Here is a 19834-nt window from a genome sequence, read left to right as displayed (position 1 = left end):
GTCTGGATGAGATGAAGTCATGGACCAGTTTATTAGCATAAGACAAAGAGAAGAAAGGGTGGAGTTTGGCAGTGTTGAGAAGAAGGAAGGAAACTCAGGTGAGATGGCGGATGTGGGTGTCAAAGGAAAGATGAGAATCAAACTTGACACATAGATTTGTGGCAGTGGGGGAGAAGAGAATGTTGCGGCCAGAGATAGTGATGTTTGTAATGGGGAATGACTGACTTTGGCGCTCTTTAACTTGAATGTCAGCCATGGCTTCATCTCCTCCAGGCCAGAACTGAAAGCAGTTGTTGTGGCTGAGGGTGATAAGCGATAAGATGAGGGTGTCATCAACACAACAGTGATAGTAAACACCATGCCTGCTGATGAGCTGACCCAGGGGAAGCCTGTACTGTAATTGGTAAAAAGGACTGGCCCGAAAAATGAACCCTGTGGCACCCCACCCATGCGGCAGTGTAGGGTAAATTATGTGCCACTATTTCTCTGCCTCCAAAAGGATTGGTCTGCAGGTTGTCATACTTGCTGCTATTTGGGCCACTTGCATCTGCCATTAGGAGAGAGAAAACATCCATGCATTAGGACACAAGTCCACATGGGAACCTCTCTTTGTGTAAAAGTCCCATGCGTTTCATACCTGCAGGAGAAGGGGTCAAAATATTGACGTCTGTGAGAACAGATGGAGCTGTTGAGGTGACACCGTAGGACCATTCTTAGTTGGGGAGTTGGATCAGCTTGTGGAATACAGTCACAATGATCCACGTCGATCTCACAGTTGGGCATCCATGAAGTCATTGGAAAATCTAAACAGGAGGTAACAATTATAGTTGCAAGTCAGTGATGAGAAAGCCAATTTGAATATTTATTTGATCCGGTTTATGTGGTTCTGGTGACTGTGTTTGCTTTTATTTTTTCCGATATGTGGAAAAATTCACATCTTGCACCTTGGACACCTAATGCAATGTGACCAGACAAACTAAACACTCACCTGGGCTAGTATTAGAAGGGTACGGTATGCATCTGTCACTTGTACAATCCCAAATCCAACCGCTGACGCAAAGTTTCCTGGAATTCTCGGCCTCTGAAAGCTGTCCAATCAGAGAACAACTGAGAAAAAAAAGTAGCCTACATTCATACAGCATGTACATCAACCATGGTTTATATCCATTTGAGAGCCTGAATTGACAGTTTTCAGACTCACCCACTGCCCCTGTGAGGCTGAGCATTACGTCGTACAATGGCGGGCTCCATGCATTTGCATTCTGTATGATTCACAACTTTTATCAGCACAGGCTCTGGTACAAACTTGAATGGAATCACGCTAAGGACCTGAAATGCACGGCAACATAAAATGTATTGGATTTAATTTGCTCAAGAGCACAATGTCATTGAGAAATGCACTTACCGTTTTGTTGACCAGCACTGTACTTGTGTTTCTGCATGTGACACCTTCTTGATTGCAGCAGCCACCACACCTGTCAGCAGGAAAATGAAAACATCGGTGGAATAACGTCTGTCCAGTCGTGCACCGAATTGTCTTACTAGTGTGGACCAAGAATGTTGTAGTACATGGACCTCTCGCCGGATATCAAGGATGGCAGGTAAATGATGGGTGATCCATACGACGGTGAATATCAAGTGAATGACGTGGAGGCGGTTTTGTGATAGACAAACCTGTGGACGGACACACAAGGTGGCTTGAAGAACATGGATGGGTCAGTACCCAGTTCTTTGGCCACATCCACACAAGTCTCTCTTGGCATGCATTGTGTCCGCTGCCACTCCTCATCTATGGCTGCATGGGAAACACAACACGCTATGAGGGGCCGTCAGACACACAATTGACAAGTTTCTCTCTCTCTCTCTCTCTCTCTCTCTCTCTCTCTTCTCTCTCCTCTCTCTCTCTCTCTCTCTCTCTCTCTCTCTCTCTCTCTCTCTCTCTCCTCTCTCCTCTCTCTCTCTCTCTCTCTCTCTCTCTCTCTCTCTCTCTCTCTCTCTCTCTCTCTCTCTTCTCTCTCTCTCTCTCTCTCTCTCTCTCTCTCTCTCTCTCTCTCTCTCTCCTCTCTCTCTCTCTCTCTCTCTCTCTCTCTCTCTCTCTCTCTCTCTCTCTCTCTCTCTCTCTCTCTCTCTCTCTCTCTCCTCTCTCTCTCTCTCTCTCTCTCTCTCTCTCTCTCTCTCTCTCTCTCTCTCTCTCTCTCTCTCTCTCTCTCTCTCTCTCTCTCTCTCTCTCTCTCTCTCTCTCTCTCTCTCTCTCACACACACACACAAACAAACAAACACACACACACACAAAAATGAAATGCTGCACACAGAGCAATGAAACACTCTCATACACAGTACTGAAAACCCTTCCACACCAAATTAATGAACTGCGATCATCTTAATGGACTGAAATATTCATTTCAGTTACGAGTTTAAAAGTAGTTCCATGAGAACGTTTTAGTAATATACAGCATAGGAACCAAAAAATTACAACTACAGTGTGACAGTGATTCAGAAGTCTGCCTTAGAATTTTATTAATGGATGATGTGAGCTTTTCAGTAGTCTGCACGAGAGCATTTTAGTCACGTGTGTGTGTGTGTGTGCGTGCGTGCGTGTGACAGTTTCAGCAGTGTGTAAGAGAACATTTCACTGGTGTGCCAGAACATTTCATTAGCGTATGAGAGTGTGAAAAAAGTCAGTGCGGTGAATGAGAGTGATTCAGTAGTTTGCGCGTGTGTTTCATTTGTGCGCATGAGAGCATTACAGCAAAGTGTGAAAGTATTTTAGTAGTGTATGAGAGCGAAAATAATCAGTAGTGGCTGTGAGACTGTTTTAGTAGAGTTTTTGTGAGTGTTTAGTGGTTTTGTGTGAGAGCATTGCAGTAATTATATGTGCTCAAAAATTCAGCAGCGTGTGAGAACGGTGTTAGTAATTCGAGCAAAAATCAATCAGTGCAGTAAATAAGAGAGTTTCAGTAGTTGGCTGCAAATATTTGATTACTGCTCATGAGAGCATTCCGTTATGGCCTACATCATTTTCGTAGCGTATCAGAGCAGGAAAAAAAAACTTGTGGTGCATTTGAGAGTGTTTTAGTAGTAGCTGTGAGTGAATGCGCAAAAGCAAATTTTATTCAGATGTGTGTGAGAGCCCATTAGCAGTGTGTGGGAGTGTTTTAGTAATGTGCTTGAGAAAAAAACATTTAGAGTGTGAGCATTTTACTAAGGTATATGAGCGGGAAAAAATATCATTCAATAGTGTTAGCGAGTGTTCTGTTGATGAGTGTTTCAGTAGTTAGTGTGACGATGTTTGATTTGTGTGTGTGTGAGAGTAGATCTAAAATTCATAGCCTACTTGTACACAAGCACTGGACATGACTTGCTGTCCTACCTTTGAGTATCTCCAAGCTGTATGATTCTGCAGCGTAACGTGTCGAGCGGTGGGAGCCGGCCGAAGGTGGCGAAAAAAGAGAGTCCGACTGCTGCAGTCTCATGCTGCACTTCCACAACTTCCAGTCGGGGAAGTCTGCAAGTCTGAGCAGCTCGTCAAGGCTGGAGGCTGAGCGTACCTTCCTCTCCCACTGCTTCATTACCTGTAAAGACTGCACTCTGTCATCTTTTCATTTACGGTACATGGTCACATATATGCTAAAACCTGAATTCATACAAGGCCTCAAGATTATGTAAAGACTAAATTAATGTCTAAACTCAAATGTCTGACTTGTATTAAACCTTTATTGATTGTTTTGTTGTTGTTGTTTTTTTGCCTGATAGTAAGAAACAGAAAAGAATCAAATCCCCCACTTCCAATGAAGTTGAAGACAAAGATGATTCGGGCAACATTAAAGGGTGAAAAGAAACAGCATCTGGCTGGGAGGGAAAATAAAAACAGATTACAATGATTTGCAAATCCTTTTCAACTTGTCTTCAATTGAATACAGAAGAGGACAAGAATTGTTGAGTGTTATTGCTTTTTGGAAATATTCTCTCATTTTGAATTTTATGTCTTCAACATATTCCAAAAATGCTGGAATAGGAGCAAGAAAAGCTTTGGAATTGACGCAAAAAAACGCCCCTTTTGGAACATTCCACAGGTGAACAAGTTAATCGGAAACCAGTGAGTGTCAGGATTGGAATATAAAAGGACCATTATCAAGCAAGGATGGGGTAAGGTTCACACAACAACGTCTTGAGCAAATAGTCCATTAATTTAAGAATGATTCTAAATGCGCAATTTAAGGAAATTTTGCTATTTGGTCATCCATCGTCCATAATACCATCAAAAGACTTGGAGAATTTGGAGAAATCTTTGCACGTAAGGCCGAAAACCAACATTGAATGCCCGTGACCTGTGATCGCTCAGGCATCATTGCGTAAAGGACTTTGCCACGTGGGTCAGAAATGTTTCAGAAAACCACAATCAGTTATCATGGTTGGTCGCTACATTTACAAATGCAAGTTAAAACGCTACAATGCAAAGCGAAAGCCATAGATCAACATCGCTGGCTCCTTATTTGAGAGGAACTGACACAAAGTGGAAAAGTCTGCTGTGGTCTGACGAGCCCATGTCAACTTGTTTTGAGAAAAGAAACCATGTGGGTTAGTTCAAAAGCCAGCATCTATGAGGGTTTGGAAGTGTGTTTACGCCCATGGCATGGGTAGCTTGCACATGTGTGAAAATGGTGAAAGTTGCAGAAATGTTTTGGAGCAAGATATGTTGCCATCCAAGCATTGTCCTTTTTAGGGACATCCCTGCTTTATTTCAACAAGACAACGGCAAGCCACATTCTGCACATGTCCTGTGTGGCTTCGTAGTAAAGGACTGGACAAGACTTGCCCGCCAGTAGCCCAGACCTGTCTCCCATTGAAAATGCACTATGACAATGGAGACTACGGACTATTGAGCAAATAAAGATGTACATCAAACAAGAATGGGAAAGAATTCCACCCACAAAGATTTCACCATTCGTGTCCTCAGTTCCAGATTGTCTATTGAGTGTTGTTAAGAGGAACGGAGACGTAACAAAGTGGTGAACATGCTCCTGTCCCATTTTTGTTGCAGGCATGAAATTCAAAATGAATGAATATTTGAAAAAGGACCCCCCCCCCCACCCCCAAATGATCAAGTTTAAAATGAAATTTCTTTGTAATGTATTTAATTAATTCTAGGTCGAAAATGATTTCCAAATCCCTGTATGTTTTACACAATGTCTTAACTTCACTTGAATTGGATCTTGTCAATTTGCATGCACGCACAAGGCTGAAACAATTTATCTTTGAGGGCTTGGTCAGTACTCCGAATCTCACAAACGTGCAGCCAAGAGTCTGGTCTCCAGTATGTCATCACCTTCACAGCTCACTATGTCGACACTCTCGTGTTGCGTGTGCGCACTTACATAACACAATATAACCTGTGAGGCGGAGACAGCAATTCTCTCAAATCAAAAAATAGCTTTACTCCTCCAGCATGTACAAGAGAGCCACGTGTGCTGTATGATGGGCCATCAGGGACATAATTCCTTTCACACCCACTTGTGATTTTTTTTTTAAACAAATACGAATGAAACATTCTGACACACTACTGGAAACTGTCTTATACACAAAACATTTTCAAATACAGTACATGACTGATTTTTTTTGGTCACAGAAACACACTACTAAAAAAAGAGTTTATTCCCTACTACTGAAAAGTGTCTTTCACTATGTGTATTTTGATAGTAGCATTTCAATTGTGTGCAAGAGTGTCAGTAGTGCAAGTGATAGAAAATGCGATCATGTGTGTGCAAGAGATAAGTAGTGTATGAGAGCATTCCGGTAATGTACCGTACCCATCTTTTCATTTTCAACACCGCTTATCCTGAAGAGGGTCAGAGGGTTGCTGGAGCCCATCCCAGCTAACTTCAGGCGAAAGGTGGGCTACACCCTGAACTGATTGCCAGTCACTTCCAGGGCAAATATACAGACGAACAACCATTCACACACACATCCACACCCTAGGAAACAATCCCACGCTGCCCGTTCACAAGTCATGCAAGTGTACCACTATACCATCAAGAATGTACTGTATATAGACTGAGAAAAAAAAATCAGTTGAGCATGTGCAAACTTTTCAGTGGTGAGTGTGATTGCATTTTGATAATTTTTTCAGCGTTTCACTCGTGAGTGTGAGAGTGTTTTTGTAGGATTTATATATATATATATATATATATTCATTCATTCATTCATCTTCCGAGCCGCTTGATCCCCACTAGGGTCGCGGGGGATGCTGGAGCCTATCCCAGCTGTCTCCGGGCAGTAGGCGGGGGACACCCTGAATCGGCTGCCAGCCAATCGCAGGGCACACATAGACGAACAACCATCCACTCACACCTAGGGACAATTTAGAGTGTTCAATCAGCCTGCCACGCATGTTTTTGGAATGTGGGAGGAAACCGGAGCACCCGGAGAAAACCCACGCAAGCCCGGGGAGAACATGCAAACTCCACACAGGGAGGTCGGAGCTGGAATCGAACCCGGTACCCCTGCACTGTGAAGCCGACGTGCTAACCACTGGATACCGGGCCGCCCTTATATATATATATACACACACACACACACACACACACACACACACACACACACACACACACACACACACACACACACACACACACACACAATGATCCGACAAAGACGGAACCCCGGGAACTAAATACAAGCAAAGTGATGAGACAATGTGAAACACCTGGACAAAACACAAAGGGTTGAGGGAGCTGATTAGTTCAACACAAGGGACACAGATGACGAGAAGAGGCGGAGACAGAAAAGGCACGAGGGAACAAAACCAAATGTTATCCAAACAAAAACATAACAGAAATCCTTTTTTAATCAGAAATGAAAACCAACTTTTCTCGATGTTTATTATTTCATTTATTTATTTCTGAGTCTTTGCACCCACATGTAATTTAAAAAACATACTGCAAACACACACTTTAAATTGCAGCTCACATTTTTCTCAAAGTGCTTGCCTTGACTATTTCATTCCTACATTCCTACAAAAAAAAACTGAAAAAAACCCAAAGCAAAACCAAGACACCAAAATGGTATATAAGTTTCTTTCATGATCCCCTTAACCCTCCAGATGTCGACATACAATTTGGCTTTCTAATCGCCTAGCAAAGCTATGAGCATCATTTTATGTAAATGGCCAACACATGGCGCTGATGGGGGTCATCGGGGCTTATGGAGAGAAAATGGCAATATGGAAAGTGGTCACTACTGAGCACTAACTGCCATTCAGCTTTGAGTCAGCTTTCATTCAAATCTTATGGCCATATATTTGTCAAGGATGCATTTCTTTCACTGCTCGAAACTAAAATATGGTGCATTTTGAAAGGTCTGTTCCTGAGTGGTGATTATTGCATGCCTGCAGGGGTTCACTGCATTTGGACTCTACTGCCATAGAGATCTAAGTGGAAAAAAAACACAAAACAACTTTTCACAAACTTTAGATAAAAGGATATCTGCTGAGCTCAATTATAGGCTAACACACACAAAAAAAAAAACGGACAATGTTTAGTCAAACACCATTTGTGTTGGTCTCCTTCAGTGGTCACCGCCACTCATTTGGTAAGAAGCATGTGCTGTTGACAGATGTTTCATCAGATTCTACGCTGGGAAGCACATCAGTGGCGTTCTGTACATGATAATAATCACAATACATTTTCTTTATAAGCGCCTTTCAAGAAACCCAAGGACACTTTACAATTACAAATAACACAAAACAATACGGGTTGAGCAGCGGCAGCCAAACGCGCTAGCGTTCACTCAACCCAGAAGTCAGAAAGAAACCACGAGGGAGGGAGAGGGGGAGAAAAAAACCCACGCTCGAAATACCCTCATTTTGAGGATAACTTGAGTTGGGCAAAACACTCCTGCACAAGCATATGACAGTTACAACAGGTCACAAGACATAAAAAATGAAAACGATGATGTACAGTATACATTTTGTCCTTTCATTTAATTTAGTGAAAAGTGGTGTCTATGCTTCCAGTTAAAGACTGCGTTTCTGATCGAACCGGACACACCATTGCACTTCAATTTTCGTTCCTCAGTTGGGCTATTTTTATATGTCCCATAATATGTTTAATATCGTGTCCTGACACAATTCTCCTTCACAATACCTTATTATCAATTGAGTGTAGCATTGTCAACACGGTTTATACTCTCTTGCCCCGGAATCTTGCTCCAAGCAAATAAAATCTGAAGTTTCAGCCAATTTGGAGGTAAACCGTAAGTAACTTGCGGCATTAGAAACTGACACTCAAGATGCACTTAATACATACAGATGACAAAATAACCTGAGGCACTAGCCATTTCCCCCCCATCTGTTACAAATTGCTTCGACAGAAATTGTCAATAGTCCATCATTCATAATGCATGTGACAACACGTAATGCATCAAGGGGAGGTTGGCGACGGGTGTCTGGATGAGACACCGTCATATAAATACAGTCATGTTTTAGCCAGATAGGTTGATTTTGCGAATCTGCACTTGAATGATACTGGGATGATGTACTTACTGTCAAAATAAATATAATACCCTCACATACATACAAAAACAACAAACACATTGATCACTGAATAACTTTAGCATTCAATTTGAAGTTTAACTCGGGATAGGGACTTTAAGGTCAAAAATTAAAGTCTCTAAATCTGTTAGTTGAGAATCTACAGCTGTCAACGGTTGTGAATATTCCGTATTTACAGAAATCTCTGAACACTACGTTGTAATGGCTATAACACTGTGCCATGAATATTTTTTTAAATTAAAAATTAAGACTCACAGATCACATTGCTCAAAAAGGTTGAAAAAGTGACACGCTGCAGACTTCAGTGATGTAATTCATCACTGTTCACTCATAGGTAGTGGAAACCAGGAGAGGAGTCACACGTTGGCAGAAAGCTACTTGAGGAGGACTACACTCGCCGCTAGTCTTCATTAGATTTTAATTAAGCACAGAATGAAGTTTCATTGTGAGATTATTACGTCCAATGATGCACAGACAACAACTGTTTGCAACAACTTTATTTATCATAGAATTATTGTTGAACTAATTCCGTTTGGAAATCAAAACAAACCTAATTGAGACGCAAATTATGTTACTGTGAGGTAGTGAACTGTGCTAAAGTGTGAACAAAATGTAAACTATAGGAAAAGTGTCATCCATTTGCCTCGTACAGTTCCCTCATCAGGGTACCAACGGCCTGAAACGCTTGCTGGGCTAACTTCAGTTGAGCCAACAACTCTTTGTGGCTCTTCTGTGCTGGTTTTAGCTGAGAGTTCACGTCTTTTCAGGTCTTTTGGAGACACTGGGATTTTGTCTACGGGTGTTGGCACATCAGGTCAATCAGTAAGAGAATCTGCTTCCTCTTAAAGCCTTTATTTTCAGGCATGGCGGGCAGTATTCTCCTCAAGCTCTCTGCAATACACATATGAATAGAAGGCTATCAAACATCATAGACATCATTTTTGAGACTAGAATTTTATTTTCGTCGAACCAGTCGTGGTGTCTACAGCCATAACCAGGTTTGGTCGTGCCGTCTGTGTTGTTGTCGTACATAAATGCAGCAGGTGCCCCTCCTGTGTGTATCCTAATACAGGCCAGCTTTGTTGTCCACTTACACACGCTGGAGGAAGGGAACACATTTACATCACAACTACTTTGTTTTTTTTACATCACCAATAGACTACTTTGGCGCATTGAAGGCGCACCCTCAATGAATGGCCTATTTTAAAACCGTTTTCATATAAAGGGTGCACCGCATTATAAGGCGCATGGGATAGAAGGCACGATAGTGGCTGCGGTTTCATTATGCATCCACAAGATGGAGCTACGCCAAAGGAAATACAATATGACACAACACAGCTTTGTCTATTTCGAGCTTTCACAACCGCGGCAGCGCTAACAAAGACCTATACAGAACATTTAAAATACTACATCCAAGAAATCAGAATATTGATCCACATATCAGGCGCATCGGATTATAAGACACACTGTCTGATTTTTGAAACGATAGCGTGCGTTTAGGTGTGCCTTATAGTGCGGAAAATACTATATATATATATATATATATATATATATATATATATATATATATATATATATAAAGGGCAGAGGAAAGCTGTTGTAGTGGATGTAGCGGTCCCAAGTGATGGAAACATCAGAAAGAAGGAACACGAGAAACTCAAGAAATACCAAGGGCTCAGAGAGGAGCTGGAGAGAGCCTGGAAGGTAAAGGTGACAGTCGTGCCTGTGGTGATCGGAGCACTCAGGGCAGTGACTCCCAAACTAGATGAGTGGTTGCAACAGATCCCGGGAACAACATCGGACATCTCAGTCCAGAAATGTACAGTGCTCGGAACAGCAAGGATACTGCGCAGAACCCTCAAGCTTCCTGGCCTCTGGTAGAGGACCTGAGCTGAATGAGGGACGGACACCACCCAAGGGGTGAGATGAGGATTGTTTTTTTTTTTTATTATATATAAAGAGAGAGACAGATGCTTATATCTCATATTTTGTATTTTTATATTGCATTCTGCACTGTGTACAGTTCATTTTTTTAAATCATTTAGTGCATGCATTTTCTACTTTTTCTACTTCTTCCCTCCGAACTTTGCTGCTGTATATTGCAAATTTCTCCATTGTGAGACAATAAAGGTTTTATTATCTTATCTTATACACACACACACACACACACACACACACACACACACACACACACACACACACAACTCAGTAGTTTGTGATGACATTTCAGTACTGTGAATTATTGAAGGGGGAAGTGAAACGACAGATTTCTGGCTAGGAGTGAAAAATAATGGAATCAAGGTAGAGATATTGGAAGTTGAAAAAAAAAAATCAAAGTACAGTTGTCACTGATTCAAACATCGTAGCTTCTTATTTCAGTTATTCAAGAGAATCCTCAAATAGTATCTTTTAGGACATTAATTTTTTCGACCAAAAAAACCCCACTTAGGTGCCATCGGTACGTGGTCGGTGTGTGACTGCTTTTTACTGAGGTTCTTTTATCATTGGTGACCGTGAATGGTGTTTTTTTATTTTTAACGCAAGACTTCTATTTAAGTACAGAGTGAGAGTGCCACTTCTGGTTACAGTGAAGTATGCTTTGCAGGTTAACATGCGCCCACCTGAGGACCGCATCTATCTATCCATCATCCATTCACCCAACGCACTCCAACCGCACTCCAAGCTCTTGTGACTTTTGTGTATAAAGACCAAAAGCTCCATGCGCCACTCACCCTACTTCCAACCTGTCTTTGCAGGCCGAGGCCCCCATTGATCCAGCTGAGCTCCACCAGCAGTGTCACCAAGCAGGAGGTTCGATAAAGAGTCCGCTTCATCTTCACCAGCATCCCCCGGATCCTCTGCTCTGGCCTCTGAGAAGCACTCGCTATGAACTTGTCTTCCTTTTCACAGCTGGCTACGTCTCTGAGTGCCAGACCAGCTGATCTCCTCCGTGTATGTGCTGCATAAATTCTCAACCCTGCTCTGTGGGCGTGTCTGTGTCTGCGTGAGCCAGACGTAACCTGTCACAAAAGCAGCCCCCAGACACCCGCCAGCCAAATGGAGGGGCTTTACAACTCGAACGTCTTATTTGTGCAGCTTTGATGCGGTGTTCACTTGAGTAAGTAGGCAATGAGCTGGAATCTGAAAAGGACCTCATAAAATTCTGAGTCCCTTGAAGGCTTCTTATCACCCACCTTCTCCTTTGTCCAAATGGAACCAGCAAAAAGCTCGGAGAGCATTTCAGTCTGTTCCCTTTCTCTTTGGTTATGAATCTAAGTTAGTCGTTGGCTGCCTTACACCTACTGTACCTCGTAATCCACAAAATGCTTTTTGTCTTATTGGCTTTGAGCTCTCAACCCTTTCAGTGCTGTTAAATCCCCTCATCGTGAATTTCTTCTGCACACACACAAACATGTGTTTTAAATGTGATCCAGACATGAAAGGGTCCCACAGATGATACCCCTCCTTACTTGGAGGAAATCACCATGAAGGAAGATATTTCATTGAAGCCCGAATCCCATCAAGCAACGAAGGTTTGAGTGTTTGCAAAGGTAGCAATTTTTTTTTGTCGGGGTTCGTTCAATGTCGCCGACTTTTGCAAAGACATTAAAAAAAAAGAAAAACGTTTTTCTTGTCACCAATAATTTTTTAACATGTTCAAAATTCGTTTTGCATATTATTAGAACGTCATTGCAAACATTTGCGACCTTGAATGAACTCTGATGAAAACATTCGTTACCTTCGCAATCACTCGCAAACCTCAGTGGTATTGATTGACTTGGGCTTGTAGAATCTAATGAGATCCAGCAGAAGAGTTGAACAATTTCCGATATAAAGGACAACACACAGTAAGAGTCATCAAATTATCAGTTGTAAGTGTCCTGAATTCAATACAACTTTAATATTAATAAGTAAACCCCTGCCCCCCCCCCAACCCCAAAATCAAGTGAGGACTAATACAAGACAGAATAAAGAATTAATTAAACATAATGCAGTTGAGAAATGACACATTTAGTAAAATTATAATTTCTTTTAGTTCTATATTATTATATTTTAACACATAAAAAATGTTCAAGACAATGTTGGATGCACCGTCCTTCAGGGTAATTGCAAAAGAATACCGGTAACTGATTTAAATGGACAAACCTTTATTTATGTTGAATATTCAATGTATTTATGGACAGTTCAGTTGTATTTGACTTGTTAGGACAATATATTTACTTGTAATCTTTTAGGACTGTTTGTTTAGGTGCAGTTTTTAATTCACCTTTTACGCGCTAAGCATTTTAAATGAATCATTATTTATAAGTAATTTTGTTTTGTTGGCATTTTCTTAAGTGTAGAGTTAATGTTCAAAATATACATGACATTAAAATAGCTTGCAGCAATATTAAATAAACCTTTTAGAAATAAAACATTTTTTCCATTTTTTTGGAACACTTGATGTTGGTAATTGTGGTAGCACTTCGAGAGCGAGAATATTATTTTCAGACAGCACACGGCATAGAAAGGTTGAAAAACTACTGTGCTAGTGTTGTTGCTCTAATAAAATGGAATTTAAAATGTAAATGTACTTTATGACCAAAAGAAGATTTCAAAAATAGATGCAAGCAACAAACAATATATTTTGTACAACATAATGGTTAAAGAGAATCTCGGATCTGAGATCGCCAGTTTAAGGCTCGCTCAAAGCCATTTTGACCATTTCTATAATCACTGATAGCCTGGTTGATCTCTTCCTGTGTGTTCATTACAAATGGACCTGAAGAGCAAACACATGAAGCCATTTGTTCCATTTAGTATACACACATCGGAATGTTGTCGACAAACAAATGAACATACGTACCGTGCTTCACCACAGGCTCATTGATGGGTTCTCCGGCTATCAGGACAAAATGGCAAATGTCGGAACCCTGAAGAGAAAATAAAAGAAGTGGACTGAAGTAGAATGACACAGAGAGTATATAGAGCAGGGGTGTCAAAATCATTTTTGGCGCGGGCCACATTTTAGTTAGCCTTTCACTTGGAGGGCCGTTCTGACTGAATCCATATAAAGAAGTCAAGAATAGCTGCTGATTGAACTATTGTTTAAGTTACTATCATGAGGGATTTGGCAACAAGAAAATGCTTAGAATATATCTCTTATTTATGACATATGATATTTTAAATTATGAGAATTTTGGTAGACATTTTAGAAAGGATCATGGAAGTTCACATGTTTGATCTGCTTTTGCGGGCCACATAAAATGAGGTGGCGGGGCAGATATGGCCCCTGGGCTTTGAGTTCGACACCTGTGATATAAAGTATCTCTTACCTTGTTTTCAAATCGAACACTGTCCCCATCTCCAAAAACCACCGTGTGACGGGGCTCCACCTTCTGCTGCTCGTCATCAGGGCCTTCAAGAGAACAATGTTCAACTGGAACATCTCAGTCTCATTAAATTGATCCCCAAAAATAATCCAAGTGACAAGTATTTGACTCATTGTTATTGTGCCCGTGAACATGTGGTGTTGGACGCTAATACCGGTGGCGCTGACGTCTCACCTGATGAAGACGCTGGAGAGACTCATCCTCGCCCACCTTCGACCGCTGGTGAGCCCGTCACTGGACCCGCTGCAGTTTGCCTATCAACCTGGCATCGGCGTGGAAGACGCCATTATCTACCTCCTCCACTCAGTGCCGTCACACTTGGAGAAGGCTGGGAGCACTGTGAGAATCATGTTCTTTGATTTCTCCAGTGCCTTCAACACCATCCAGCCCAATTTGCTGGGAGGCAAACTACAGAACGCCGGAGTGGACCACCATCTCACAGCATGGATCGTAGATTACCTCACAAATCGGCCGCAGTACGTGAGATTGCAGAGCTGTGAGTCGGACCAGCTTCTCTGCAGCACTGGAGCGCCGCAGGGGACTGTTCTGGCTCCATTCCTGTTCATCCTCTACACCTCGGACTTCAGACATGACACTCCAAACTGCCACCTTCAGAAGTTCTCCGATGACTCTGCGATTGTTGGCCTCATTACAGAAGGGGATGATCGTGAGTACAGGGGACTGACAAAGGACTTTGTGGACTGGTGCCAGCAGAATCTCCTCCAGATCAACCCGAGGAAAACTAAGGAGTTGGTTGTGGATTTCTGCAGGAAAAAGTCCTCACCAGCACCGATGAACATCCAGGGTATGGACATAGAGAGGGTGACCTCCTACAAGTACGTTGGTGTTCTTCTCAACGACAAACTGGACTGGTCCACAAACACGGACACCCTGATTAGGAAAGGACAGAGCCGACTCTTCCTACTCAGGAAACTGAGGTCTTTTGGGGTTCAGGGGTCACTCCTTAAGACGTTCTATAACTCGGTGGTGGCCTCGGCCCTCTATTATGGCATTGTCTGCTGGTCAGGCAGCATCTCGGCCCGGGACAGAAAGAGACTGGAGCGACTGGTCAGGAAGGCCAGTTCTGTCCTGGGTTGCTCCCTTGACACTCTGGAGGAGGTGGGCAACAGACGGATGCTAACTAAGCTAAAAGCTATGATGGCCAGTCCCTCCCACCCCCTCCAGCCCGCCCTGACAGCACTTGGTAGCTCCTTCAGCCAGAGACTGTTACACCCACGCTGCAAGAAGGAGAGATACCGACGCTCGTTCCTACCGACTGCTGTCAGGCTGATGAATAAAAAATAATCATAATAATAATAATAATTAAATGATGTGAAGGTAAATTGTAAATAGTACTGCGATTTATCCATTTGTGTTCATATTTAATTGAATTTATTTATTTATTTAATTGAAAGATGTTTGTTGTTGTTGTTTTTTTTCTCTTCTTCTTTCTACATACATTCTTGCTGCTGGAGGCTGTAAATTTCCCCATTGTGGGACAAATAAAGGATATCTTATCTTATCTTAATGCGATTAAAGTCAAATGCCTATTGTTTTGGGTTCATAAACACATCTGAGAGCAATTTTGCCCAATCTAAGAAAGGCTTGCTTGTCACTAATAAAACATTTGACATTTTTGGAGGGAGGAATAGATGTCTCACTGGAAATAGCAGCTTTTGTGTAAAAGTGTTTTGTCTCTCACACAAAACCAGATCAAGCGCAAACAGGACAACTCACATGAAAGGTAGAATCTTTAAAAGGTAGCTATGACATCTGAAGTTATACAGTGAACCCCTAGGAACATGCATACAATATCTGTGAAATCACTCTTTTGCGGGTATCAAGGAATTATATTGAAGTCGGTTAAGGAGCTTAATTTGCAAAGCCCTGTAGTATTTTGCTGTCCACCCATTAATCTATTTTCTTCTGCTCATCTGAGGTGGGGTCATGGGGTCAGAAGATTTAGCAGTTTTCCCTTTCTCTTGCGACTCCATCCTGCTCTGGCTGGGGAATCCCTAAGGCATTCCTAAGTCAGTCTCTCCAGCGTGTACCGAGTCATCCTGGTCCTCCCAGTCCTCCCAGTAAGACACCTCACCATGGAGGCGTACAAGAGGAACAACAACAAAGTGCCCAAGCAACTTCATTTGGCTCCTCTCAGTACGGAGTAGTAGCAGGTCGACCCCGAGTCCCTCCCGGATAACCGAGCGTCTCACACTATCTCTAAAGGAGAGCACGGAGACCCTGTCGTGGAAAGTAATTTCGGTCAGCTTGTATCCAGGATCTTGTTCTTTCATTCACCATGAGTGAGAGTAGGAACTTAGAATGACCTGAACATCATGAGCTTTGTCTTTCGGCAAAGCTCCTTCTTCATCACGACACACTGATACATAGTCCACGTCATTGCTGACGCTACACTAAATCGCATCACTGTTGACACTGCATCGATGCACCTGTTGATCTCCATTCAATTTTCACTTGTGAACCAGACCCCAAATCCTCCATTTGGCCTAGGATCTCACATCCCTGACCCTGAGAGGGCACTGCATCCTTTTCCGGCTGAAGACCATGGCCTTCGATTTGGAGGTGCTGATTCTTATTCCAATCACTTTACACTCCACACCAACAGCACCAAATGATTTGCAAAAAGCAGAAATGTAATACTTGTGGTCAACAAACCGGACCCCCTAAACATCTTGACTGCACCTAGAAATCCTGTCAAGTTTATGAACACAATTGCTGACAAAGGGCAGCATTGTCGGAGTCCACCTTTTACTGGAAACTAATCCGACTTACCTCCGTCAACGCAGACCAAACTCTGACACCATATGTACATGGATCGAGCAGCCCATACTGGGGCATTCTAGATCACCCCCCCCCCCCCCCAAGATCCTCTGGGGTATATGGTCGAACTTCTTCTCCAAGTCCATAGAGCACCTGCCGAGGGCGAAGAGCTGGTCCTCGACTTCACGGCCATAACAAAAACCACATGCTCCTCCTAAATCCAATATTCAATATTCAACTTCTCACGGTACCCTCTTTTCCAACACCGCTGAATAGACTTTACCAGGGAGGGTAAGATTGTGAGCGCCGTGTATTTGGACTACACCCTCTGGTCCCCCTTCTAACAAAGAGGAGCCAAGCCCCCATGCTACTATTCCAGAGGCATTGTCCCCAATGTCTATGAGATGCTGCAAAGGCATATTAACAAGGACAGCCCCACAACATACAGAGCTTTTAGGAACGCTGGACAGATCTCATCCACATTTGGAGTTTTGCCACTGAGGAGCTTTTTAACCACCTCGGTGACCACAACCACAGAAATAGGAGAGTGCACCTCAGACATGTCCCAAACATGCCATTCCAGGTCTCATCGTCGCTGCCCATTGAGCATTGAAGTCCCCCAAAAAAACAAGGGAGTCCCCAGAGTGGGTGCTCTCCACCAACCGCTTCCATGACTCCAAGAAGGTTCGGTACTCTGAACTGCTGTTAGGTGCATAGGCACAAACAACATTCGGAGCCCATCTCCCCACCTGAAGGCAGGAGGCTATCGTCTCGTCCACAGGGGTAAACTTGAAAGTAAAGGAACAGAGCCGGGGGAGCAATAAGTATGCCCTCACCTGCAAGGGCATCTCTCACCATGGACAAACAAAAAAACAATACCTGTATCGGTACTCGCCCATCCTTCAGTGAAACCATTCCCAAAATATTTTTTGATGTGGTCTCCATATCTCAGATTTTCACCTATAATTGCAGGTGAGCCTAAAAGGGGGTTGTCCGGGCACTATTAATTTTGATTCCATGTTAAGAAGAAAATGTTACATGACAGAAATAAAACAAGAGTTGTTCTTGTTTAAAGTCCAGGACTCACCAACATGAATGGTTCCTGAGAGAGTGTAAATGAAGGCAGTCCATCCTATGAAAATTCAAACAATTATTTAAGTGGTACGGCTTGCATGTGCCGAACAAAAGTAGAGATACTGTTGTTCCCTTTATAATGCATGGATCATCTAAGTGTAGAATAAACATAACAAATATTAACACATTACTCATTTGATAGCCAAATATGTGAAAAACTGACCTACAAAATTCTTTTTTTTATATATTTTAAAGCCCAATACTTCTCCATTTGGTAGAAACTAGGGCCCAACCAATCTGGATATTTTGAGGCCGAGGACGATTTTTAGCAGAGAAAAATATAGATGACCAATCAAGAGGCCGGTTCATTTAAAAAAGGTAGATATTTAATCACAATGCATAAAATAACATCCCTATTTAGCCGACTATTCTGGTTAATGGTTGAAGGGCCATAATCGGCTATTTAGTCAGTCATCCGATTAATTTTTTAAATTATTTTCTATGGACCACAGCAGAACGATTTCAATAACCAAACCTCTTCCATACATTCAATATACCTTATGACTATTATTTACCTGATGGAACTGGCTGTACATGTTGGGCTCCAATCTTCAGCACAAAATCCAAATACATTGTTGGTGTCCTTGTGTAGACCTTGGACTGCAATACGGCATAAATCAATATGCAAACCAATGGAACACACTGTATAGAAGAGACACAAGCAGAAACCTTTGCTCCTAAGGCTTCTCCGATATTACAGCCACAGTGACCCACCGTGAGTCACTTTGGGGATATCTGAGCTCTGCAATTCCTGATAGGCTGGTTGCACCATCTTATTCTGCCTGGACAGGTTCACCCACAGCTGCAAACCCACCAAGGGTTCCTCAGACATGGGCATCTCAGCATGAACCACTCCCCTTCCTGCAGTCATCCACTGGGCGCGCCCCCACACGCACACACACACACAGAAGTCACAATCCAGTGTTCTTTACAGGCGTAAAGTCAGGCAAGTAGAAACTTTGGTCACTTGATTAAACTAAGACATAGTATTTGGAAAAAGAACAAGCTGCAGGCCACTTAACAATATTTCAGAAAGACTGCCGGGAATACCAACCTGATCATCATTCAAGAGGCAAAAAGAAAACATTTATAAAACCTAATTTGGGCTTATCGTCACAAACCACGTGTACTATTTAAAACTATTGATTCTATACTTACGGTGGGTCACATCATTCTATCTGCTCGTTAGCAGCACAAGGTGGGCATTAGTTTTCATGTCATTTGAGTGGTTTATGTCCTATTTAGCTGACACAACTTTTTGCGTTAGCCTTGGTTGCTCGGCGTCACGAACTGCCCCATTGTAATGTGGTGTTCCACAAGGTTCAATTCTGGCGCCTCAGTTGCTCTGATTGAATCTGCTCCCTCTGGGTTCCATCTTAAGGATCTATTTCCCGCTGAGCCAAAAAGATGCTTTCTCACTGACGTCTCGTTTATCCTGTTTAGAGGATGGAGTTGCATTTCTTCAATTTCAATGAAAAGCAAGGAGAAGTGATGATGTTTGGTCCCAGTGGCCCTTACATACCATTCTTGCTGACTTGGGCCTCCTGACTACTTATCTAAAGTCAACAGTCTCAAAACTGTACAGTGATTTCAAAGTGGATCGGCAAATTGGTGCTGTTGTTAAATCCAACATTTTTTCAATTTAGGCAGCTGGCTAAAGTAAAGCCTCTCCTTTTTCAACAGCCCTTTGAAACAGTAATTCATGCCTTCACATTTCGGCTGGATTACTGTGATGAACGTTACTTTGCGATCAACCAGTCCTCCATTATGCATCTCCAGTTGGTCCAAAATGCTGCTGTTCACCTCTTGACTGGTACTCAAAAGGGAGCACACCGCTCCTAATCTTGCATCCCTTCACTGGCTCTCAATGCATTTTAGAGTTCATTTTACTATTCTATTATTTGTTTTCAAATCTGAATATAGCCACACCCGACCTTACCTCTCTGAGCTCCTCCACCTCTATTCACCTGCCCGGTGCCTCACATCTGCAGAGGAGACA

The 19834-nt window shown here is 42.5% G+C and overlaps 2 protein-coding genes across 2 annotated transcripts; both read right to left on the bottom strand.

Moving 5' to 3' along the window:
• Nucleotides 1-464: 464 nt before the first annotated feature.
• Nucleotides 465-11508, bottom strand: LOC127609234 (vascular endothelial growth factor D-like). Its single transcript, XM_052079073.1, has 8 exons — nucleotides 11281-11508; nucleotides 3371-3572; nucleotides 1675-1795; nucleotides 1406-1475; nucleotides 1202-1329; nucleotides 989-1107; nucleotides 638-803; nucleotides 465-547 (listed from the first exon to the last, which is right to left on the bottom strand). The coding sequence occupies exons 1-8, from the start codon at nucleotides 11392-11394 to the stop codon at nucleotides 529-531; spliced, it is 939 nt and encodes a 312-aa protein (XP_051935033.1). The 5' UTR covers nucleotides 11395-11508; the 3' UTR covers nucleotides 465-528.
• A 1596-nt stretch (nucleotides 11509-13104) lies between these two features.
• LOC127608525 (pirin-like) lies at nucleotides 13105-19601 on the bottom strand. Its single transcript, XM_052077643.1, is given in 8 exon segments — nucleotides 13105-13310; nucleotides 13395-13461; nucleotides 13864-13946; nucleotides 17789-17833; nucleotides 18351-18435; nucleotides 18505-18544; nucleotides 18546-18761; nucleotides 19579-19601. Coding segments are annotated over 8 exon segments (678 nt in total). The 3' UTR covers nucleotides 13105-13191.
• Nucleotides 19602-19834: the final 233 nt, after the last annotated feature.

This window comes from Hippocampus zosterae, chromosome 10 (genome assembly GCF_025434085.1).
Source record: "Hippocampus zosterae strain Florida chromosome 10, ASM2543408v3, whole genome shotgun sequence".
NCBI lineage: Eukaryota > Metazoa > Chordata > Actinopteri > Syngnathiformes > Syngnathidae > Hippocampus > Hippocampus zosterae.
This window is presented reverse-complemented; position numbering and strand designations above follow the sequence as displayed.